The sequence below is a fragment of the Antennarius striatus genome, chromosome 15 (genome assembly GCF_040054535.1).
Source record: "Antennarius striatus isolate MH-2024 chromosome 15, ASM4005453v1, whole genome shotgun sequence".
NCBI classification, from domain to species: domain Eukaryota; kingdom Metazoa; phylum Chordata; class Actinopteri; order Lophiiformes; family Antennariidae; genus Antennarius; species Antennarius striatus.
In genome coordinates this window covers 2,862,501-2,881,157 of record NC_090790.1, presented here as the reverse complement: position 1 = coordinate 2,881,157, position 18,657 = coordinate 2,862,501, and the positions used below count along the sequence as shown (strand labels likewise).

General features: G+C 45.5%; 1 protein-coding gene across 1 annotated transcript in view; it reads left to right on the top strand.

Annotated features, from left to right (window-relative positions):
* The first annotated feature begins 1,876 nt into the window (after positions 1–1,876).
* zmp:0000001301 (rab9 effector protein with kelch motifs) overlaps positions 1,877–18,657 on the top strand; it is a 20,628-nt gene continuing 3,847 nt past the window's right edge. The window contains exons 1-12 of the mRNA XM_068333974.1: positions 1,877–1,938; positions 2,066–2,138; positions 2,256–2,295; positions 2,372–2,450; positions 9,953–10,041; positions 10,122–10,268; positions 10,408–10,459; positions 11,589–11,689; positions 13,318–13,403; positions 14,080–14,152; positions 14,404–14,489; positions 14,589–14,676. Of these exons, the coding sequence (XP_068190075.1) occupies positions 1,877–1,938; positions 2,066–2,138; positions 2,256–2,295; positions 2,372–2,450; positions 9,953–10,041; positions 10,122–10,268; positions 10,408–10,459; positions 11,589–11,689; positions 13,318–13,403; positions 14,080–14,152; positions 14,404–14,489; positions 14,589–14,676 (976 nt within the window). The remainder of the gene's footprint in view (positions 1,939–2,065; positions 2,139–2,255; positions 2,296–2,371; positions 2,451–9,952; positions 10,042–10,121; positions 10,269–10,407; positions 10,460–11,588; positions 11,690–13,317; positions 13,404–14,079; positions 14,153–14,403; positions 14,490–14,588; positions 14,677–18,657) is intronic.

The following is an 18,657-nucleotide window of genomic DNA, read 5'->3' as shown; positions in this document are numbered from 1 at the left end:
AGTATCTGTGATGATTTAGGGGTGTATTAGTGCCCAAGGCATGGGCAACTTACTCATGTGTGAAGGCACCGGTAATACTCAAAGGTACATACAGGTTTTGGAACAACATTTGTTGCCATCAAAGCAGCGTCTTCTTCATGGACGCCCCTGTTTATTTCAAGACAGTACCAAGCCACATTCTGCTCATGTTACAACAGCGTTGTAAAAGAGTGCGTGTGCTAGACTGGCCTGCCTGTAGTCCAGACCTGTCCCCCATTGAAAATGTGTGGCGCATTATGAAGCGTAAAATACAACAACGGAGACCCCGATCTGTTGAACAACTTAAGCTGTACATCAAGCAAGAATGGGAAAGAATTCCACCTGAAAAGCTTCAAAAATTCGTCTCCTCAGTTCCAAAACGTTTACTTGAATGATGTTAAAAAGAAAGGCAGTGTAACACAGTGGTAAAAATGCCCCTGTGCCAACTTTTTTTGCAATGTGTTGCTGCCATTCAATTAGAAATTGATGATAAGTTGCAAAAGAAAATAAAGATTCTCATTTCAAATATTAAATATCTTGTCTTTGTAGTGTATTCAATTGAATGAAAGTTGAAAAGGATTTGCCAAGCATTGTATTCTGTTTTTATTTACGATTTACACAACGTGACAACTTCACTGGTTTTAGGTTTGTAAAATCCATGCTGATAGAAAGCCGGGAGAAATTAGTGTCCTGCAAAACTTCTCTAGAGATTCACAGAAAAAAATTGCTGCAGTATTTTCCTAAGCTAAAAAAAAGGAATTTTGTTTTAAAATACAAAATCAACAAAAAGGTAGAAACTTTTTGTCACGCGAAGCAAAGCTAATGAAACTGCTTTAAAAGATGTTAAAAGGAATTAGACATTCTAATCAGCAGCGGATATAGCAGAAAAAATTAAACTCTTCAGCTGGAATTGCACCAGAAGAGAATGTGAACACAAAACAGGTACAAAAATAATATTTTATGGATTATGGACATTGGTACAATTTCCAGTCCAGATGTGAGAATTAATTTAACCAAATGTGTCCTAAATTTGTTATAGTTTATAAATAAATAACAGTAATTAATACTTGTGACTAACAGGCACCTAATATCACAATATTTCCTGGAATTTCTGTAGTAAACTACATTTGTAAATAAGAACCTGTTCTTAATTGCTTGCCTGGTTAAAAAAAGGTTAAATAAAAATAAATAAAATGCCTTAACCAATTACTAATATAAATGAAGCTAGTCGCCATGGAGCTGACCTGCTCTGGTCGGCAGTATACTCGGACACGTTGCTAGGCAACACTGTACCTTGCAGAGGAAAGTGTATCCCACCTGTAAGCTGAGACTCAGAGGATAGCTGTTGGACTGAAGGAATTACTCCCATGTGAGTCAGAGCGACTCCTTCAAACAACAGAAGAAAAGCATCTCGACCGACTGACCTCCACAGGTAGGTTCCATCCTGCTGGTGTCATTTTATAACCCGGACTAGAAAACGTTCAGAGACACACAATCAATTCATAAATTATGGGTGTGGGGAAAAAGCATTTATACATCTGGATATGGATATTTAAATGTGCTATGTTAGAATGGCATCACAGTTTGACACCTGATATTTTATCATTCATAGGAGTTACGGTCCACATGAAACAGGTTACAGCTAGATATTTGGAAGAGTAGAAGAAAAAGATGGAAGTATCTCTCTAATGTGTGTGTGTGTGTGTGTGTGTGTGTGTGTGTGTGTGTGTGTGTGTGTGTGTGTGTGTGTGTGTGTGTGTGTGTGTGTGTGTGTGTGTGTGTGTGTGTGTGTGTGTGTGTGTGTGTGTGTGTGTGTGTGTGTGTGTGTGTGTAGGAGAGACAGACAGCAGTTGTGAAGATGGCTTTGGCCAGTGGCCAGTGGTTGGAGAAAGAGTCAAGAGGCGCTGCCCCTTCCCCCAGGTGGCTCCCATCTTTTAGTACAAAGTCCTGAATCATGTGATAAAATAATTGTTCATTAAAAGTGTTGTGTGGGTAAATATTGTATGTTGTCCCTGCTCATCGGTAGATGACATGTCTTCCATCACAGACATGGCCATGCCTTAGCTCTAGCAGGAAATGTGGCCTTTCTGTTTGGAGGAGCTTCCAGCTTCCACCATGAGGTGAGTCTTTTCACATTTGACCTGAAGCAGCCTGTTGTCACCTTTATTCCTTAGAAACACAGTAAAATAGTTTCATTGTGGATGTAATGATGCATTGTGTTATGTTACATTCAGGAGGACAACAAAGTTTACTATAACGACTTCTACATGCTAACAGGTATGAATTAAAGAAGAAAATTAGAGGCTCAGACTGAAAACATGATATAGTGAATAGATCTCGCTGCTGTCTGTAGTTTCTGCTGGTGATGTGACGTGGGAGGAGATTCCTCAGAGTGGACGTATTCCCTCAGCCCGAGAGGGACACACTCTTTGGTAAGCTGCAGAAAAGATATTCTTTCCATCATATCAACATTTCCTGTAGTGATAATATATGTAATTTGATCTCTGGCCTGTAGAGGGCAGAACATATCCAGGTTGAAGTTCACCTACGGGTCCCTGTGATGCTAATACAGTTTCAAATCCAGATCCCTGAAATCAACATTTACAACCTATCATCAAGATACAGAAATATATTTGACTAATATATTTATTACTAAGGGTTCTAAAATTGCCCAAGCAAGTTTCCTTTCATGTGTTCTGACTTGAGAAAGAATTTTGTGGACTGTCCAAGTCAGCTAAATTTTAGTAGTGTCTAAAAGAAGTTACATCCAAATGTCCCCAAATGTTCGAGTCTAGTCTAAATCCTTTACAAAGACCGAACTATCCTCCAGGAGCAAGGAAACAAGCGGGCTTTTAATTGGGTGAAGGATAGGACCACAGAGGACCAGACTAGACGAAGAGCAGAACAAAAACCCCTATGATGAGTAAAAAAATCAAGGACCGTGACGTCGCCCGGTATGGTGCAACTGGGGCCCCACCCTCGAGCCAGGCCCAGGGTTTGGGGCCCGTATGCGAGTGCCTGGTGGCCGGGCCTCTGCCCACGGGGCACAGCCGGGTTCAGCCCGAAACGACGACGTGGGCCCAACCTCCGGTGGACTCACCACCCGCCAAGGAAAACGTAGGGGATGGGTGCAGTGTGGATTGGGTGGCAGTCATCAGCATGGGGCTCGACGACCCAATCCCTAGACAAAGAGTGTAGCTTTAGGGACAAGGAATGTCACCTCACTGGGAGGAAAAGAGACAGAGTTTGTGAGGGAGGGTGAGAGGTACCCTTGAGAGGAGCTGGACTCTCCACTTTTCTGGTGTTGTCCAAGGTGAGAGGCGGCGGGCTGGTGTGGGCTTGCTTGTGACCTCACAGCTCAGCCGTCATATGTTGGAGTTCACCCTGGTGAATGAGAGGGTAGCGTCCCTGCGCCTTTGGGTTGAGGACAGGTGTCTCACTGCCTTTTCAGCCTAGGGGCCAAATGGCAGTGCGGAATACCTGGACTTCTTGGAGTCCCTGGGAGGGGTACTGAATAGTGCTCAGACTGGGGACTCCATTGTTCTCCTTTGGGACTTCAACGCTCACGTGGGCTATGACAGTGAGACCTGGAAAGGGGTAATTGGAATGAACGGCATCCCCGATCTGAACATGAGTGGTGTTATGTTATTGGACTTCTGTGCTAATTAGAATATGTCCATAACAAACACCTTGTTCAACCACAGGGATGTCCATAAGTGCACATGGCACCAGGATGCCCTATGCCGGTCGATGACCAACTTTGTTGTCAGACAGACCTTCGACCGCGTGTGTTGGACACTCGGGTGAAGAGAGGGGCAGAGCTGTCAACCGATCAACACCTGGTGGGGAGCTGGATCCGCTGTCTGGCCCCCTGGCAGAGCAGGGGGCCGGACAGACTCAGCAGGGCCAAACATGTTTTGAGAGTCTGTTGGGAACCCTCTGTCAGTGAGGTCTTCAACTCCCACCTCCGGGAGAGCTTCTCCCAGATCCCGCAGGAGGCTGGGGACATTGAGTCAGAGTGGACCATGTTCTCCACCTCCATTGTCGAAGCGGCTGCTCGGAGCTGTGGTCGAACGGTCTCTGGTGCCTGTTGCGGCGGTAACCCCTGAGCCTGGTGGTGGACACCGGAAGTAAGGGATGCCGTCAAGCTGAAGAAGGATTCCTATCAGATCTTGAATTGTGGAATTCCGGAGGCAGCTGACAGGTACAGGCAAGCCAGGCGTATTGCAGCTCGAGTGGTCGCAGAGGCAAAATCTCGGGTCTGGGAAGGGTTTGGGGAGGCAATGGAGGAAGACGGTCAGCTTCAAAGAAATTCTGGCAAACCATTCGGCACCTCAGGAGGGGAAAGCGGTGCACAGCCAACACTGTTTACAGTAGCGGCGGAGAGCTGCTGACCTCGACTGAGGATATTGTTGGGCGGTGGAAAGAATACTTTGAGGATCTCCTCAATCCCACTGCCATGTTTTATACAGAAAAAGCAGAGGCTGAGGTCTGAGAGGTGGATTCGTCCATCACCCAGGCTGAAGTCACAGAGGTGGTTGCCAAACTCATGGGTGGGAAAGCACCGGGGGTGGATGAGATTCACCCTGAGTACCTCAAGTCTCTGACACCTCTCTGTAAAATCACATGGCAGTCGGGACAGTACCTCTGGATTGGCAGACCGGGCGGTGGTCCCTCTTTGCAAAAAGGGGGACCGGAGGGTGTGTTCCAACTATAGGGGGATCACACTCCTCAGCCTCCCGGGGAAAGTCTATTCCAGGGTACTGGAGAGGGGGATTAGACCGATAGTCGTGCCGCGGATTCAAGAGGAACAATGCGGTTTTCGTCCCGGTTGTGGAACACTGAACCTGCTCTACACTGTATATCAAGTCCTCGAGGGTTCATGGGTGTTTGCCCAACCAATCCAAATGTGTTTTGTGGATCTGGAGAAGGCATTCGATCATGTCCCTCGTGGTATCTTGTGGGGAGTGCTTTGGGAGTATGGGGTCCGGGGCCCTTTGCTGAGGGCTGTCTGGTCCCTGTATGACCGAAGCCAGAGCTTGGTTCACATTGCCGGCAGTCAGACCTGTTCCAGGTGTATGTTGGACTCCGGCAGGGTTGCCCTCTATCACCCGTTCTGTTCAAAATCTTTATGGACAGAATTTCTAGGCGCAGCCAGGGTCCGGAGGGGTCCGGTTTAGGGACCAAAGGATTTGATCTCTGATATTTGCAGACAATGTTGTCCTATTAGCCTCATCAAACCTGGGCCTCCAGCGTGCACTGGAACGGTTTGCAGCTGAGTGTGACGCGAGTGGGATGAGGGCCAGCACCTCTAAATCCGAGGCCATGATTCTCGACCGGAAAAGGGTGGTTTGCCCTCTTTGGGTCGGTGGAGAGTCCTTACCCCAAGTGGAGGAGTTTAAGTATCTTGGGGTCTTGTTCACGGGTGAGGGAAGGATGGAACGTGAGATTGACAGACGGATCGGTGCAGCTTCTGCAGTGATGCAGTCGTTGTGGTGGTGAAGAAAGAGCTGAGTCGTAAGACGAAGCTCTCGATTTACCGGTCAATCTATACACCTACTCTTACCTATGGTCATGACCTTTGGGTCATGACCGAAAGAACAAGTGGCTGAAATGAGTTTTCTCCGTAGAGTGCCTGGGCGCACCCTTAGAGATAGGGTGAGGACCTCAGTCACCAGGGAGGAGCTCGAAGTAGAGCCGCTGCTCCTCTGCCTTAAACGGAGCCAGCTATGGTGGCTCGGGCATCTGTTCCGGATGCCGACTGGACGCCTCCCCAGGGATGTGTCCAGTCAGAAGACCCAATACAGCGGTTTTTTTCTTGTTTTTTGTGCCTTGTCTCTCCGTGTGTTTGTCCATCTTTGTCACGTCCATCTTTGTCATGTCTACTTACCCCAAGGCGCTCATACTCCCGTGAGTTTCTGCTCGACATACGCAGAACAACTTTATTGTACTTACACCCAGCGGACGCAGAAGTGCTGCGCGAGTGCGGCCTGCTCCGGAGGCCTGCTCAACCACCGACCCCCACTCCTGCTCCCCGCACGCAGTGGAAGCGCCACAAACGGAACATGCGAAAGCAGAAGCGGGGCAAGCACGGAGGCATCCGGGCTAGGCTACCAGCTAGCTCTCACCGGCCAGCTATCCCGACCATCACACTCGCCAACGTACGCTCGCTGGACAATAAACTGGACTACATCTGCCTGCATCAGGGAATGCTTGGTGCCGCGACGCTGCTGTGGTCTGCACACACTGCTCAAAGATGTCTTCACAGACACCATCTCCCTGAGCCAGGCTGTTGTCCCTACTTGCCTCAAAGCCACCACCATTATCCCGGTCCCAAAGAAGTCGCCCCCATCCGGCTTCAACGACTACCGCCAAGTTGCACTCACTCCCATCCTCATGAAGCGCTTCGTCATGCAGCACATCAAGTCTGTCCTCCCTTCAACCCTGGACCCTTTTCAGTTTGCTTACCGGTCCAACCACTCGACTGATGATGCCATCTCCATTACACTACACTCAACCCTCACCCACCTGGAGACAAAAGTCTCATACGCCAAAACGCTGTTCATCGACTTCAGCTCAGCATTCAACACAATCATCCCCCAGCAGCTAATCCACAAACTGGACCAGCTTGGACTCATCACATCCATATGAAACTGGCTGCTGGACTTCCTGACAGGGAGACCACAGGCAGTTTGAGTTGATAACACCTCCAGTACCATCATGCTGAACATGGGAGCCCCCCAAGGATGTGTTCTGAGCCCCCTCTTCACTCTGTTAACCCACGACTGCCAACTTTCAGCTCCAACCAACTTTCAGCTCCAACCTCTTCATCAAGTTTGCAGACGACACGACTGTGGTGGGTCTCATCAACAACAATGATGAGACAGCCTACAGGAATGAGGTGGGCCTCCTGGTTTTGTGGTGCAAGGACAACAATCTCCATCTGAATGTGGAGAAGACAAAGGAGATTGTTGTGGACTTTAGGAGAGCACGAACCCAGCACGCTCCACTAACCATCAACGGTGCTTCAGTTGAAAGGGACAGCACCAAGTTCCTGGGTGTGCACATCTCCAAGGACCTGTCCCGTGACTGCAACACCTCATCGCTGGCCAAAAAAGCCCAACAACGCCTCTACTTCCTCCACAAACTGAGGAGAGCAAGAGCCCCACCCCCCATCATGCTGACTTTCTACAGAGGCACCATTGAGAGCATCCTGACCAGCTGCATCACCGTGTGGTACGCCGCCTGCACCGTTTCCTGCCACAAGACCCTGCAGCACATTGTGAGAGCAGCTGAAAAGATCACTGGTGTCTCTCTCCCTTTCCTCACAGACATTTACAACACCCGCCTCACCCACAAAGCCATCAGCATTGCAGGTGATCCCAGCCCCCTGTCACAGCCTTTTCAGCCTGCTGCCATCAGGTAGGAGACTGCAGAGTCTGGGGCCAGAACCAGCAGGCTCAAGGACAGTTTCTTTCACCAGGAGGTCAGGAGGCTCAACTCCCTCCCTACTCTGCCCCCCTGCCATAGCCTTGAACTCTACCCTCACACTGCCCTGCCCTCCCCCCAGCACCTGACTACTTATCTTCCCCCCCCCCCCGTCAACTCAGGGACTGCGCACACGTCACCTCCCCTATGAGATTAGAGTGTATAGAGATGTTAACCACCCCTGTGTTGTACTGCCTGTTGTACTATCTACCATGGGTCAGAGAGGACTGCAATTTCATCTGTGCTGTATGTCGTGCATATATGGTACATTTGACAATAAAACTGACTGACTTTTGACACACTGGAGGGACTATGCCTCTCGGCTGGCCTGGGAACGCCACGTCCACACCAGTTCATCTTCCCCCAGAATGAAGGAATAAATTAGCTCCATGAAATGCTTCTTTATAAAAGACATATTTACAACTGTACACCACCTCCTTTGTGGACAGTCCACAAAGGAGGTGTCTGGGGAAAGGGAAGTATGGGCATCACTCCTGAGACTGTTGGCCCCGTGACCCGGCCCAGGATAAGTGGTAGATGATGGATGGATGGATAGATGCATTGATGGATGGATAAGACCACAGAGGAGTGCAAGAACAACATTGACTGCTATGATAGTCGAGAGATTATAGTCTGTAGTATTATATTATACTATACTAGCGGGAACCCGTTGAAATTCCACAATAAAACAATAATATCAGACTTTGTTTTCTTTTTTTTCTTTGCTGTCACAAGAAAACAAATCGATGTGTCCGACGAAGCCGTAAATGCTCCGTGTGTGTGGGACGGACGAACGCGAAGACGTAGGCCGCTTCGTCTTTACGGTCCGGCCATCCGGGTAGACGCCGGCTTCGTGAGCTCGGTCCTGGTGAATAAAGCATCAGGGTTCCCCACACGACAACGTAAGGTCCATCACAGTCAAAGAATATAAACCGCTATGTTTGACGAAGCCAAGACAGCTCCATAAGTGAGAGACATGGACAAATGTGAAGACCAGAGCTAACTCGGCTAGCGGCCTGAACTTTTGGGTAGACGCCGGAAGCGTGACAGCATGAGGTTTTTAAGTGAGCTTATTCAAATATACTGTATAGGTGGGGATTACTAGCAGGAAACTGAAATTTCCATGATAATGACAATAATAACACTTCATACCAAACATATGACAACAAATGTATTGGTATTATAAACCAAGCGCACCCAATGTAGTCAAATATTAATGTGGTGACGTAACATGGATTGCGCTTAAAGACTGTTTTTGTCAGATGCCCCAGGAGCATTTTGGATACTACCTGGATTGTCCCATTCCAAACGTAAACCATAGCTGGACAGACTGCTGGTGCTAGCAGCTAGTTTCACTCAGAAATCGTTTTCTGTGTCCTTCCTGCTGTTTGGACTCTCTGCTCACAAACATGATAATTGTTGGAACGGTTAGGACACTCTAAAATTATGTTAACTGGGAAGTCCATGTATAGTTAGTGATGTGCAAATGAAGCCCCATGAAGCATTGAAGCTTTTCATCCCAATCGGTTCACTGCGGTTCAAAGCTTCTTGAGGCTTCATATGCTCTAGTACGACACCTACTGGAGGGTAAAATATCATTTGGCATGAGTGTAAAGTGTGTGGCACGCACAGAATGGACGGAGTTAAAGCAATTTACAGTAACAACAATCAAGCAATTTTCTGACGTATAACAGCTCCACGTCAAAGACGCGTTGATAAACATGCTGACAGATGGATATTTGTTCGTCTGTTTGTATCTTTGAAAAAAGATATCAATAAAAAGTTTATATATTTATTCATTCACATTCCCACATTCACGCCATAGACTCCAACGACAGTTCTGGGTCCGCCTGCTGGTGGGAGAACTCTGTGATGGGTCCGCTTGGTTTAGAATGACGATGGAGCAGTGTTTGGCATGAGGCCTGATATTGTTTTATCATAGATTATTATCTGCTACAACAAAAACACTGAATACGATAACCTCATGTTTGTCCTTAACATGAAGCTACTTCATTCTTCTGGTTAGTTTAACATAATCCTAACGTGTCACTGATGTAACCTGAGTGAAGAATGGCGTTTATGTCCACTGAGGCTCGTGGTAACATTTATGTCTCATTTGTCCTCCCTCTGTCCTCCTCCTTCTGTCTTCTGGACTTAAACTGGTGGAAAACTTAAAGACCAGAAGTAGCTCTATTTAGAAAACTGTTGTTAGATGAGTTACTTTACTTGTTTACAAGAAATGAATATAATATGAAAACAGAAAAACATTGACGATAATCAAACACTCAGTGTTAACATGACTGAAACATAATGACTTGAAATCTTTCTAAAGAGTGTAGTCGATAGAAACAAACTAAAGTAAAAGTCTTTTAGATTACATGCAGTTCACTGTCCTTGAATGTTTTGGTGACAATATATAGAAAAGTACTTCCTGTTTCCTTTTGAGTGTTGTGAAAGGGAAGCTGTATTTGTTTGGAGGAGCGTCCAGTGCCGATGCCAGAGAGTGTCTTCCAGGGGTTTACAGCTTCGATATAGGTGAGGGCGCCTTGAGATTAAAACTAAGAGAAAAGAGTTGAGAAAAACCTAACCTAGCAGTGGTGTCTGTTTTCTTGTAGTGTCTCTGACCTGGGATTACTTCACAATCAGTGGTGTGGCCCTCAGGAGCCTCAGACACAGCTCTGTTGCTGTGAGAGACAACATCTACGTGTATGGAGGCATTGTGGGAGGAAGTCCAACCAACGACCTCATGGTGTTCAACACAGGTCATCACATCATCCTATACTAAACCCCTTCCTCAACATTACATATAATTACATCAACTTTCTTCAGTCTATGAAAATCAGCTGATCGGTTTTGTTTGTTGTTTATATTTATTCTGACTTCCTGTCTGATCTCTTTCAGTGTCTCTCACTTGGACTCCAGTCAAAACTAATGGATCGCTGCCACCTGCCCTGTGAGACAATATTAGTTTATGAAGAGATTTTTTTTAGGTGTTTCTATGATAAAATGCTTTGTATTAAATTAACCCACTCACCTTGTGTCCTTTAGATATTAACCCTTCACTGAACATGGACACAGAAACAATTAGAACTAGAACCAATGCAGTCACAGACTGCAACATCCTGCAACACATCTGAATTCAAAATTTTACCCTGACCGACTTGCATAGGTCATAGATCAAAGCCAGTGCTCTGATCTACTGTCATAGCTCAAAGCACTAGCTTTGATTTACGGTCTTACACTGGCCTTCTCCCTCCTATTTCTATCTTATCCAATTTCTGGGTGAACAAAAGTTGAAATTTGACCTACATCTAGTTTTCTTAAGGTCAAGGTCGTCATCTCATTTTCATCCCCTTTGCTGCCCGAATAATGTGCTATTTGTTCCATCTTTCTATCTGCAACGGTTGCAAAGATATTTGCTGGACTAACGAACAGACGGACGAACGGACAAACACACGGAACACTGGCAATTACAATACATCACCGCTTTGAAGCGGGATGTAATTATTAAATGTATATCAAACAAGACTCAAATGCCTTGTGAAAAAAAAAAGATTGCTTTTTACAGGCTAACGGTTAGAATATTTTTAGTCTAGAGTCACTCTTGTGGCCACTCTGTCGGATTTTCAAAGGCGAGTGTGTTCAGAGGTGAAGTGCACAGTTTGCACCATTACAAGACGTGTGTGTGTGTGTGTGTGTGTGTGTGTGTGTGTGTGTGTGTGTGTGTGTGTGTGTGTGTGTGTGTGTGTGTGTGTGTGTGTGTGTGTGTGTGTGTGTGTGTGTGTGTGCGAGTGTGTGTGTAGGATGCTGACATGCCTACTTCCCATACTGTCCTAGACCTCAACAGATAAATCCACCCTTTTGTATACCAGACTTTGTGTTCTCTTTATGTATGTCTGCGTTTTTCCGTGTTCTTTCTCACCAGACTGCATTCCACAGAATTCTAATGTGTGTGTGTGTGTGTGTGTGTGTGTGTGTGTGTGTGTGTGTGTGTGTGTGTGTGTGTGTGTGTGTGTGTGTGTGTGTGTGTGTGTGTGTGTGTGTGTGTGTGTGTGTGTGTGTGTGTGTGTGTGTGTGTGTAGATCTGGTCAGAGCTTTGCTCTGGTTGGAGATCAGGCGTTCATGTTTGGAGGTTTTGACGAAGCTGGAGACTTCTGTAAAGACCTGCATGTCCTCAACACAGGTGAAGCTTCAAGTCCTCTCTGATGCTTTTTATGAACGTGGGTACTTTTGAACAATATAACACAACAATTAAACATGGTTCACACACAGGTACAACACTAGAATGTGCCCCCACCATGCCATCAAAAGTCGACTAATTGGGAAAGAGTTTTCAGAGCAGAAATATAAAGGATACCGTTAAACATTCCAACTCTGGCCATGTAAGCTGAAGCTGTTCTGATTAATTATGGCATCAAATTTTACACAACATCAGTTTTTATTGATCTCATTTTGAGTTAACCTCCATTAGTGAATTATCATTTTTGTTGATTAACCAGAAATCAATAATGATACCAGTGTGAGTCCAGATGTCAACACAATTTATGTCATCCTACATCCTCTCTGGATGAACTGCTGCCTCAGAACTATTCTGTCCTTCAGTGTCTGAAAGACAAACAAGAAACTTCTTTTTTATTATTTGATGAGCAAAACTGATGCGGATGTTAGCCATGAGTTTCCCCTCATAGGTTAAGGCTGTTCAGCATTTTGTGTCACGTCTGTTAAAAATGGAAGGTGCCAAAATGCATTTTTCTGGTACCAAATGTGGAGCTGGACCGCATCTGGCCCGCAGGCCTTAGTTTGGGAACCACTATTTTATAGTGTTCTCTCGCTTATTTGCACTTCGAGATGTACGGCTTCACTAAAACACAGATATATATATATATAATATTTGTCCTCGGTAAGATGTAAGCTTCATATCGTTGAGGATAAGGGAGAGAGCGAGATGCGAGGAGCAAGTTTCTCCCATGTGCCGTGATCATGTGATACCGTACGCGTATGATACTGGCTGGCAGCATCCGTGTGTGTGCTGCAAGTTTACTTTTACCCTGTGAGGAATTATTTCTTTGTAAAACCATTGCAACGGCTTCCAAATGTGCTGCTGGTTTGAAATCAGTATGGGGAGGGTGCATAAACATTTAAATTATACATATATAATAAAGATTTGATAGATAGATAGATAGATAGATAGATAGATAGATAGATAGATAGATAGATAGATAGATAGATAGATAGATAGATAGATAGATAGATAGATAGATAGATAGATAGATAGATAGATAGATAGATAGATAGATAGATAGATAGATAGATAGATAGATAGGCGCTGTGTGACAGCAGTCTGTCGCTGAAGGTGCTCCTCTGCTGGGAGAAGGTGGTGTGCAGGGCCGCTATATCAGGGATTCTTGTTTTTCTCGTGTGGTTCTGGAACACGTTAACTGCGAGTAATGAGGGATTACTGCGTTTCCATTCAGCTAATGTCATTTCATTCTGGGGTGGCAGTAGCTCAGTCCGCTAAGTCTTGGACTGTGGAGTGGAAGTCACCAGTTCAAGACCCAGGTGGACCATAAAGTTTGGAGTGTGAGCTGGCAGTGGGAGGTGTTGACTCACCTCCTGAGCACTGCTGAGGTGCCCTTGAGCAAGCTTCCGCTACAAATGATTATGGATGACTCTTACAGTTTTCTTGGTAGATTCAGAAATGATTTAACATGTCTGATGATTGTAAAAATTGTGTTCTTTAACTGTAGGGAGAAGAAAAACACTTCATAGTTTTACAGATTATTCAATAACTGTCCTCTGATCCATTTCCAGAAAACTTGGTGTGGCAGAAATGGGAGGTGAAGGGAGAAGCACCTGCAGCCTGTAGTGGACAAACACTGACTGCACACCATGATAAAGTACACACACACACACACACACACGAAGGTAATTTGTCATGTGGTGTCCAGATGCGTCATAAATCACCATGGCAGCCAAGTAAAACTGTCCACAGTTCTGTAGTGTAGGTTTTTCAGGAAGATGTCTCCTGAGGTTACCTGGTGAAGACTTGCTTCACAGCGTTGTAGAACAGACTTCACATTTGTTCCAGCAAAAACAATTTAGCATTCTGTATTTTTTTTTCAATTGGAAAAGAAAAGGTTTTTACAGTTTTTTAAAGTTGTTAACATGCAGGGGTCAGAACTGAAACCGCTTTGTCAAAAACTACTCATAGAGTCACCAAAAACAAAATGCGGAGTATCCGGAGAAAACTGCACCACTTTTCATCGCTCTCAAACTACAGTATATACATTCAGTGACCAGTTACCAAAATCCATGAAGTCTTTTCTCACTCAGTCCCCAAACTGCTAAACACTAAACTAATGGAGGGCATTTTGAAAAGCTAACAGTGTTTAAAACCATTGCCGTTTTGTCCCCCAATCGTTAACAAGCATCGGTCAGTCGTGAAGCTGCTTTATCAGAACTCTTCACATTCTGATCACCAGTATTCAGAACACACGTCTCACAATCAGCTCACTCAGGTATCAATCTCAGGGTTCACCCCTCAGGTTAATAACATTTCTTATTTGTGTGCAGGATATCTACCTGTTCGGTGGCACAAATGACGACACGATGACATCTTCCAATGAAATCTATAAACTGAGTATAGGTGAGTAAATTAAATTAACTGGAAAAATAAATCTGAAGAGGGCAACACGGTGACGCAGCGGGTAGCGCTGTCGCCGCGCAGCAAGGCAGGTTCGAGTCCCGCTCTGTGCGGAGTTTGCATGTTCTCCCCGTGTCTGTATGGGTTCTCTCCGGTTCTCCGGCTTCCTCACACCTACAAAAACGTGCTGAAAATGACTGACTGATTGAATAAATCGGAAGAATGTGAAGGGATATTTTCCTGTGTTTCTCCAGCTAAGATGAAGTGGAAGGTTCCCCTGTACGTTGGGATTCCACCAGCCCGTCGTCATGGACACACCACCTTCATTCTCCATAGCCACGTCAGTGTACATTGCCTTAAATTATCCAATCATACCTTCATAATTTGTCGAGTCTTGTAAAGGATACCCTTTTTTGGTCACAGTTCCTTTTGTCCACAGTTGTTTGTTTTTGGAGGGACGAATGAAGAGCAAGAGTTTAATGACCTGAGGGTGATGAAAATCATCAACCCCTCTGAGAGACAACCAGGTACGTGAGTCATGCCTATTGTCGGATCAAAGGGAACAGAATGGAGTTCATCCAAACTTAACTTTAACTACATTAACAGTCACTTAACTTGGGGGACAATCAAGGACCCATAAAGGGGTCACACTAAAACCAGCTGATGGCTGTGTTACATTTATGGTGTTACACACTGACACTTCTATCTCCATGGCTTTCATGATTTCTGGTTCTTTAATTCTTATTTAAGGGAAGTTGACCGAAAGCCAATTATAGGTAGCGTAGTAGCAATATCCAATGGGAAGCTAAGGAATCAGACTAAGCTCTTTCAGGGGCCAATCAGATTTCAGGTGGACCCAGTGCCATTCTCGTCCCAACTGTGAATCCACTAATGCATAGTAATGTCTGAATGGTGCCCCATGGCGCTTTGAACTATTTGCAACATTTGTGCCGGGTGACTGTAGTGCAACCACACAATGGTCAATGAGCCCAGAAAACATCGCTTTGACGTTTAATGTATTGCATATATATTCTCAAAAAAACTGAATATGATTGAATTTATTAATCCTTGCTTGCTATATTGTAGCCTTATATTATAGGAAATTGATTCATGATTGATCCTTGCAGAATTCAATAAAGCAATAAGAGATATAGATTACATGTTCATGCATGTCTATTTAATATAAATATTAGGGATAAGCAAGTACACCACTATCTGTATCTGTATCTGTCCAACAATCTAAACTATCGGTATCCGTATCTGTACTTGGAATGGGCGGGACTTAAACCAGAATGGGTGTGGTTTGACTGGAAATGGGTGGGGCTTAAATCAGTACATTAATCCTGAAGTTGTTATATTTATTGTTTATTTTAAAATTATTTACAGAACAGCCTCAAAATTGAGATTCAAATCAATGTTTTTGATCGCAAAAGTAAGAGAACTATTTATGGAACATAGGTTTTCTTAAGAACGCAGAACATTCATTCATTCAATTTCTGTCGCTTTATCCGCCGTAGCGTGTTACGGGGAGCTGGAGCCTATCTCAGCTGGCATAGGGCGTGAGGCGGGGGACACTCCGGGCACGACGCCAGTGCACCGCTGAGTCACACACTCCTGCGGGCAATTTGGGACCGGCCAATCAACCTGAAGCACATATTTTTGGGGGTGGGAGGAGCCACGCAGACACGGGAAGAGCCTGTAAACTTCGCACAGAGCTGGACTCAAACCCGGAACCGCCATGTTGTGTGGCGACAGGACATGAATATTCTTAAGTGTGTAGGAGCCCAATGACGCTTTGGATGCTGTAGATAATTGGACACAAGGGATAAAAAGGAATCAATTGAATGAATATTTACAGAACAGCCTCAGAATTGAGAGTCAATGGTTTTGATCACAATAGTAAAGGAACTATTTACAGAACAAGTTTTTTATGAACTCAGAACATGAATTGCATTAATGAACATAACGCGTGCAATAGAACGTTATGAACTACAAAGTATGCATGAACAAGAATTGCCATACTCAACACAACTTTCTAACTAAAAAAAAAATTCTAATTTTTTTCACAACTTTCTAACTTTCTTTTTTTTTTAATGATCAAACTGCTTTTTTTCCAATTATTTTTATCACCTAGTGTTCTTGTCTCCGTAGGTTCTCAGTTGTCCATGTCATGGTTATCCAAAGCTTGTTTAAGTCAATCCACTGGACGTTAAGAAAGTTCTTGAAGACGTTTCGTCTGTCATCCAAGAGACTTCTTCAGTTCTGATGGTGGCTGATAATGTCCCAGCTTATTAACCCTGTGGGGTGTGGTCAGTGCTATTTACATTCCAACTACCCATCTGGCTCCTCAATGATTGTTGGTGGGGGTGTCAAAGGGGGTCGTTGAAATGTGAGTTTCACCTTTGTATGCTAATGAGGGTCATTAGCATGAGACACATCACCTGGGTCAATCCACTGAGACAACCTTTTTGGGATTTTTGAAAGGACATGATTATAAATGGGAGAAAGGTGATGTCACACACCACCCCCTCTATTCAGAGATGGCTTCTCCACTTTGACGTGGATGGCCTCTTTCACTCCTCTCTCAAACCATTTATCTTCCCTGTCCAAGATCTGAACATCAGTGTCCTGAAATGAGTGTCCCTCTTCCTGGGGGGTGGGCACACTGCTGAGTCCTGTCCTGATGTGTTGGCTCTTCTGTGTTGAGCCATACGTCTGTGCAGTGGTTGTTTGGTTTCCCCTATGTACACATCTGAGCATTCCTCGTTGCATTTAACTGCATACACCAGATTGCTCTTCTGACTGGTTGGAATGTGTTGGAACGTGAATAGCACTGACCACACCCCACAGGGTTAATAAGCTGGGACATGATCAGCCACCTTCAGAACTGAAGAAGAGTCTTGGATGAGAGACGAAACGTCTTCAAGAGAATTCTAAACGTCCAGTGGATTGACTTAAACAGCTGTGGATAACCCAGTGTTCTTGCAATCTTTTTTCACACAAAGTTAAACAAAGTTTATTAAGTTGTTTGTGTGTGTCTTTGTCTGTGCATGTGTGTGTGACTGAGTGACACACACGCACAGAAATTAAAATCTACTTAGTTCGGCGCCACCAGTTCAAAATGTTCCCATACTTGAGATCTCTTTCTGGTTGGTTCCACTGTAAAGCAATTAGAAAGTAAACCATCATCAATCCAAACGCTAATCTTATAAATCCAGAAGGTATTGACATGATATGCAGCGCACCGCGCTGTTTCATCCATTTAAAACATCTAGGACCGGCCGGTGTTTCGATCCCCGCGCATTGATCCAGACCACTAAACTGATTGACCTGGTGGATGAAGCACTTAATGTTTCGAAGCACTTGAGTGTTTCAAATGTCATCAGTCACGTGGTTGTACCATGTTTGAAGCAGGCTTCAAAGCCTGGGCGTGTATTAGAGCGCCAAAACAAAGCAGACATCACTACGTAATGCATATACTCACCTTCATGCTGATGGAGAGATAAAAGTTTATTTAATTGAAATTTTCTTCTTTTTTTTTTTTTTCAAAAAAAGAAAATTTAAATTTTCCAAGGAACCGTCACCTTATTGTCATGGAGAGGTTTGTGTGCCCTGAGGATCCTGGGAGCTATGTTGTCGGGAATCTTGTACTCCTGGTAGGGTCACCCAAGGCAAACAGGTCTCAGGTGAAGGGCCAGACAAAGAAGGATTCAGCAGAGCCCATGAAAAAACGGAAAAGGGAAAAATGTGACCCAGCCCGGAGGAAGCCCACGTCTGGAGCCAGACCTGGACGGAGGGGCCTGTCAGCCGGGCCCCATGGCAGACCCGGAGCCCGGCCAGGCTCAGCTCACAAAGGCAACGTGGACTCTTCCCACCCCTGTGGACCCACCACCCGCAGGGCAGACCGATGGGGTTGGGTGCGCTGCCATATGGGTGGCAGTGATGACAGGGGGTCACGACGGACCAGACCCAGGCGGCAGAAGTTGGCTTTGGGGACGTGGAATGTCACCTCACTGGCGGGGAAGGAGCCGGAGCTTGTGTTGGAGGTGGAGCGTTACCAGTTGGACGTGGTGGAGCTTACCTCCATGCATAGCCTCACTTCTGCATCCAAACTCCTGGATAGGGGTTGGACCTTGTTTTACTCAGGCGTGAGGCGCAGGGCGGGTGTGGGGATACTCACAAACCCCCGGCTGAACGCCGCTGTGTTGGAGTTTACCCCGGTGGGTGAGAGGGTCGCTTCCCTACGCCTTAAGGCTGTGGGGGGGGGAAATTCTGACTGTTATTTGTGCATACGCACCAAATATCAGTTCAGAGTATTCGGCCTTCTTGGGGTCCCTAAATGGGGTCCTTGACTGATCCCTGCAGGGGACTCCATTGTTCTCCTGGGGGACTTCAATGCACACGTCGACAATGATGGAGACACCTGGAGGGGCATGATTGGGAGGAATAGCCTCCCTGATCTGAACCCGAGCGGTGTTATGTTGGTGGACTTCTGTGCTAGTCACAGA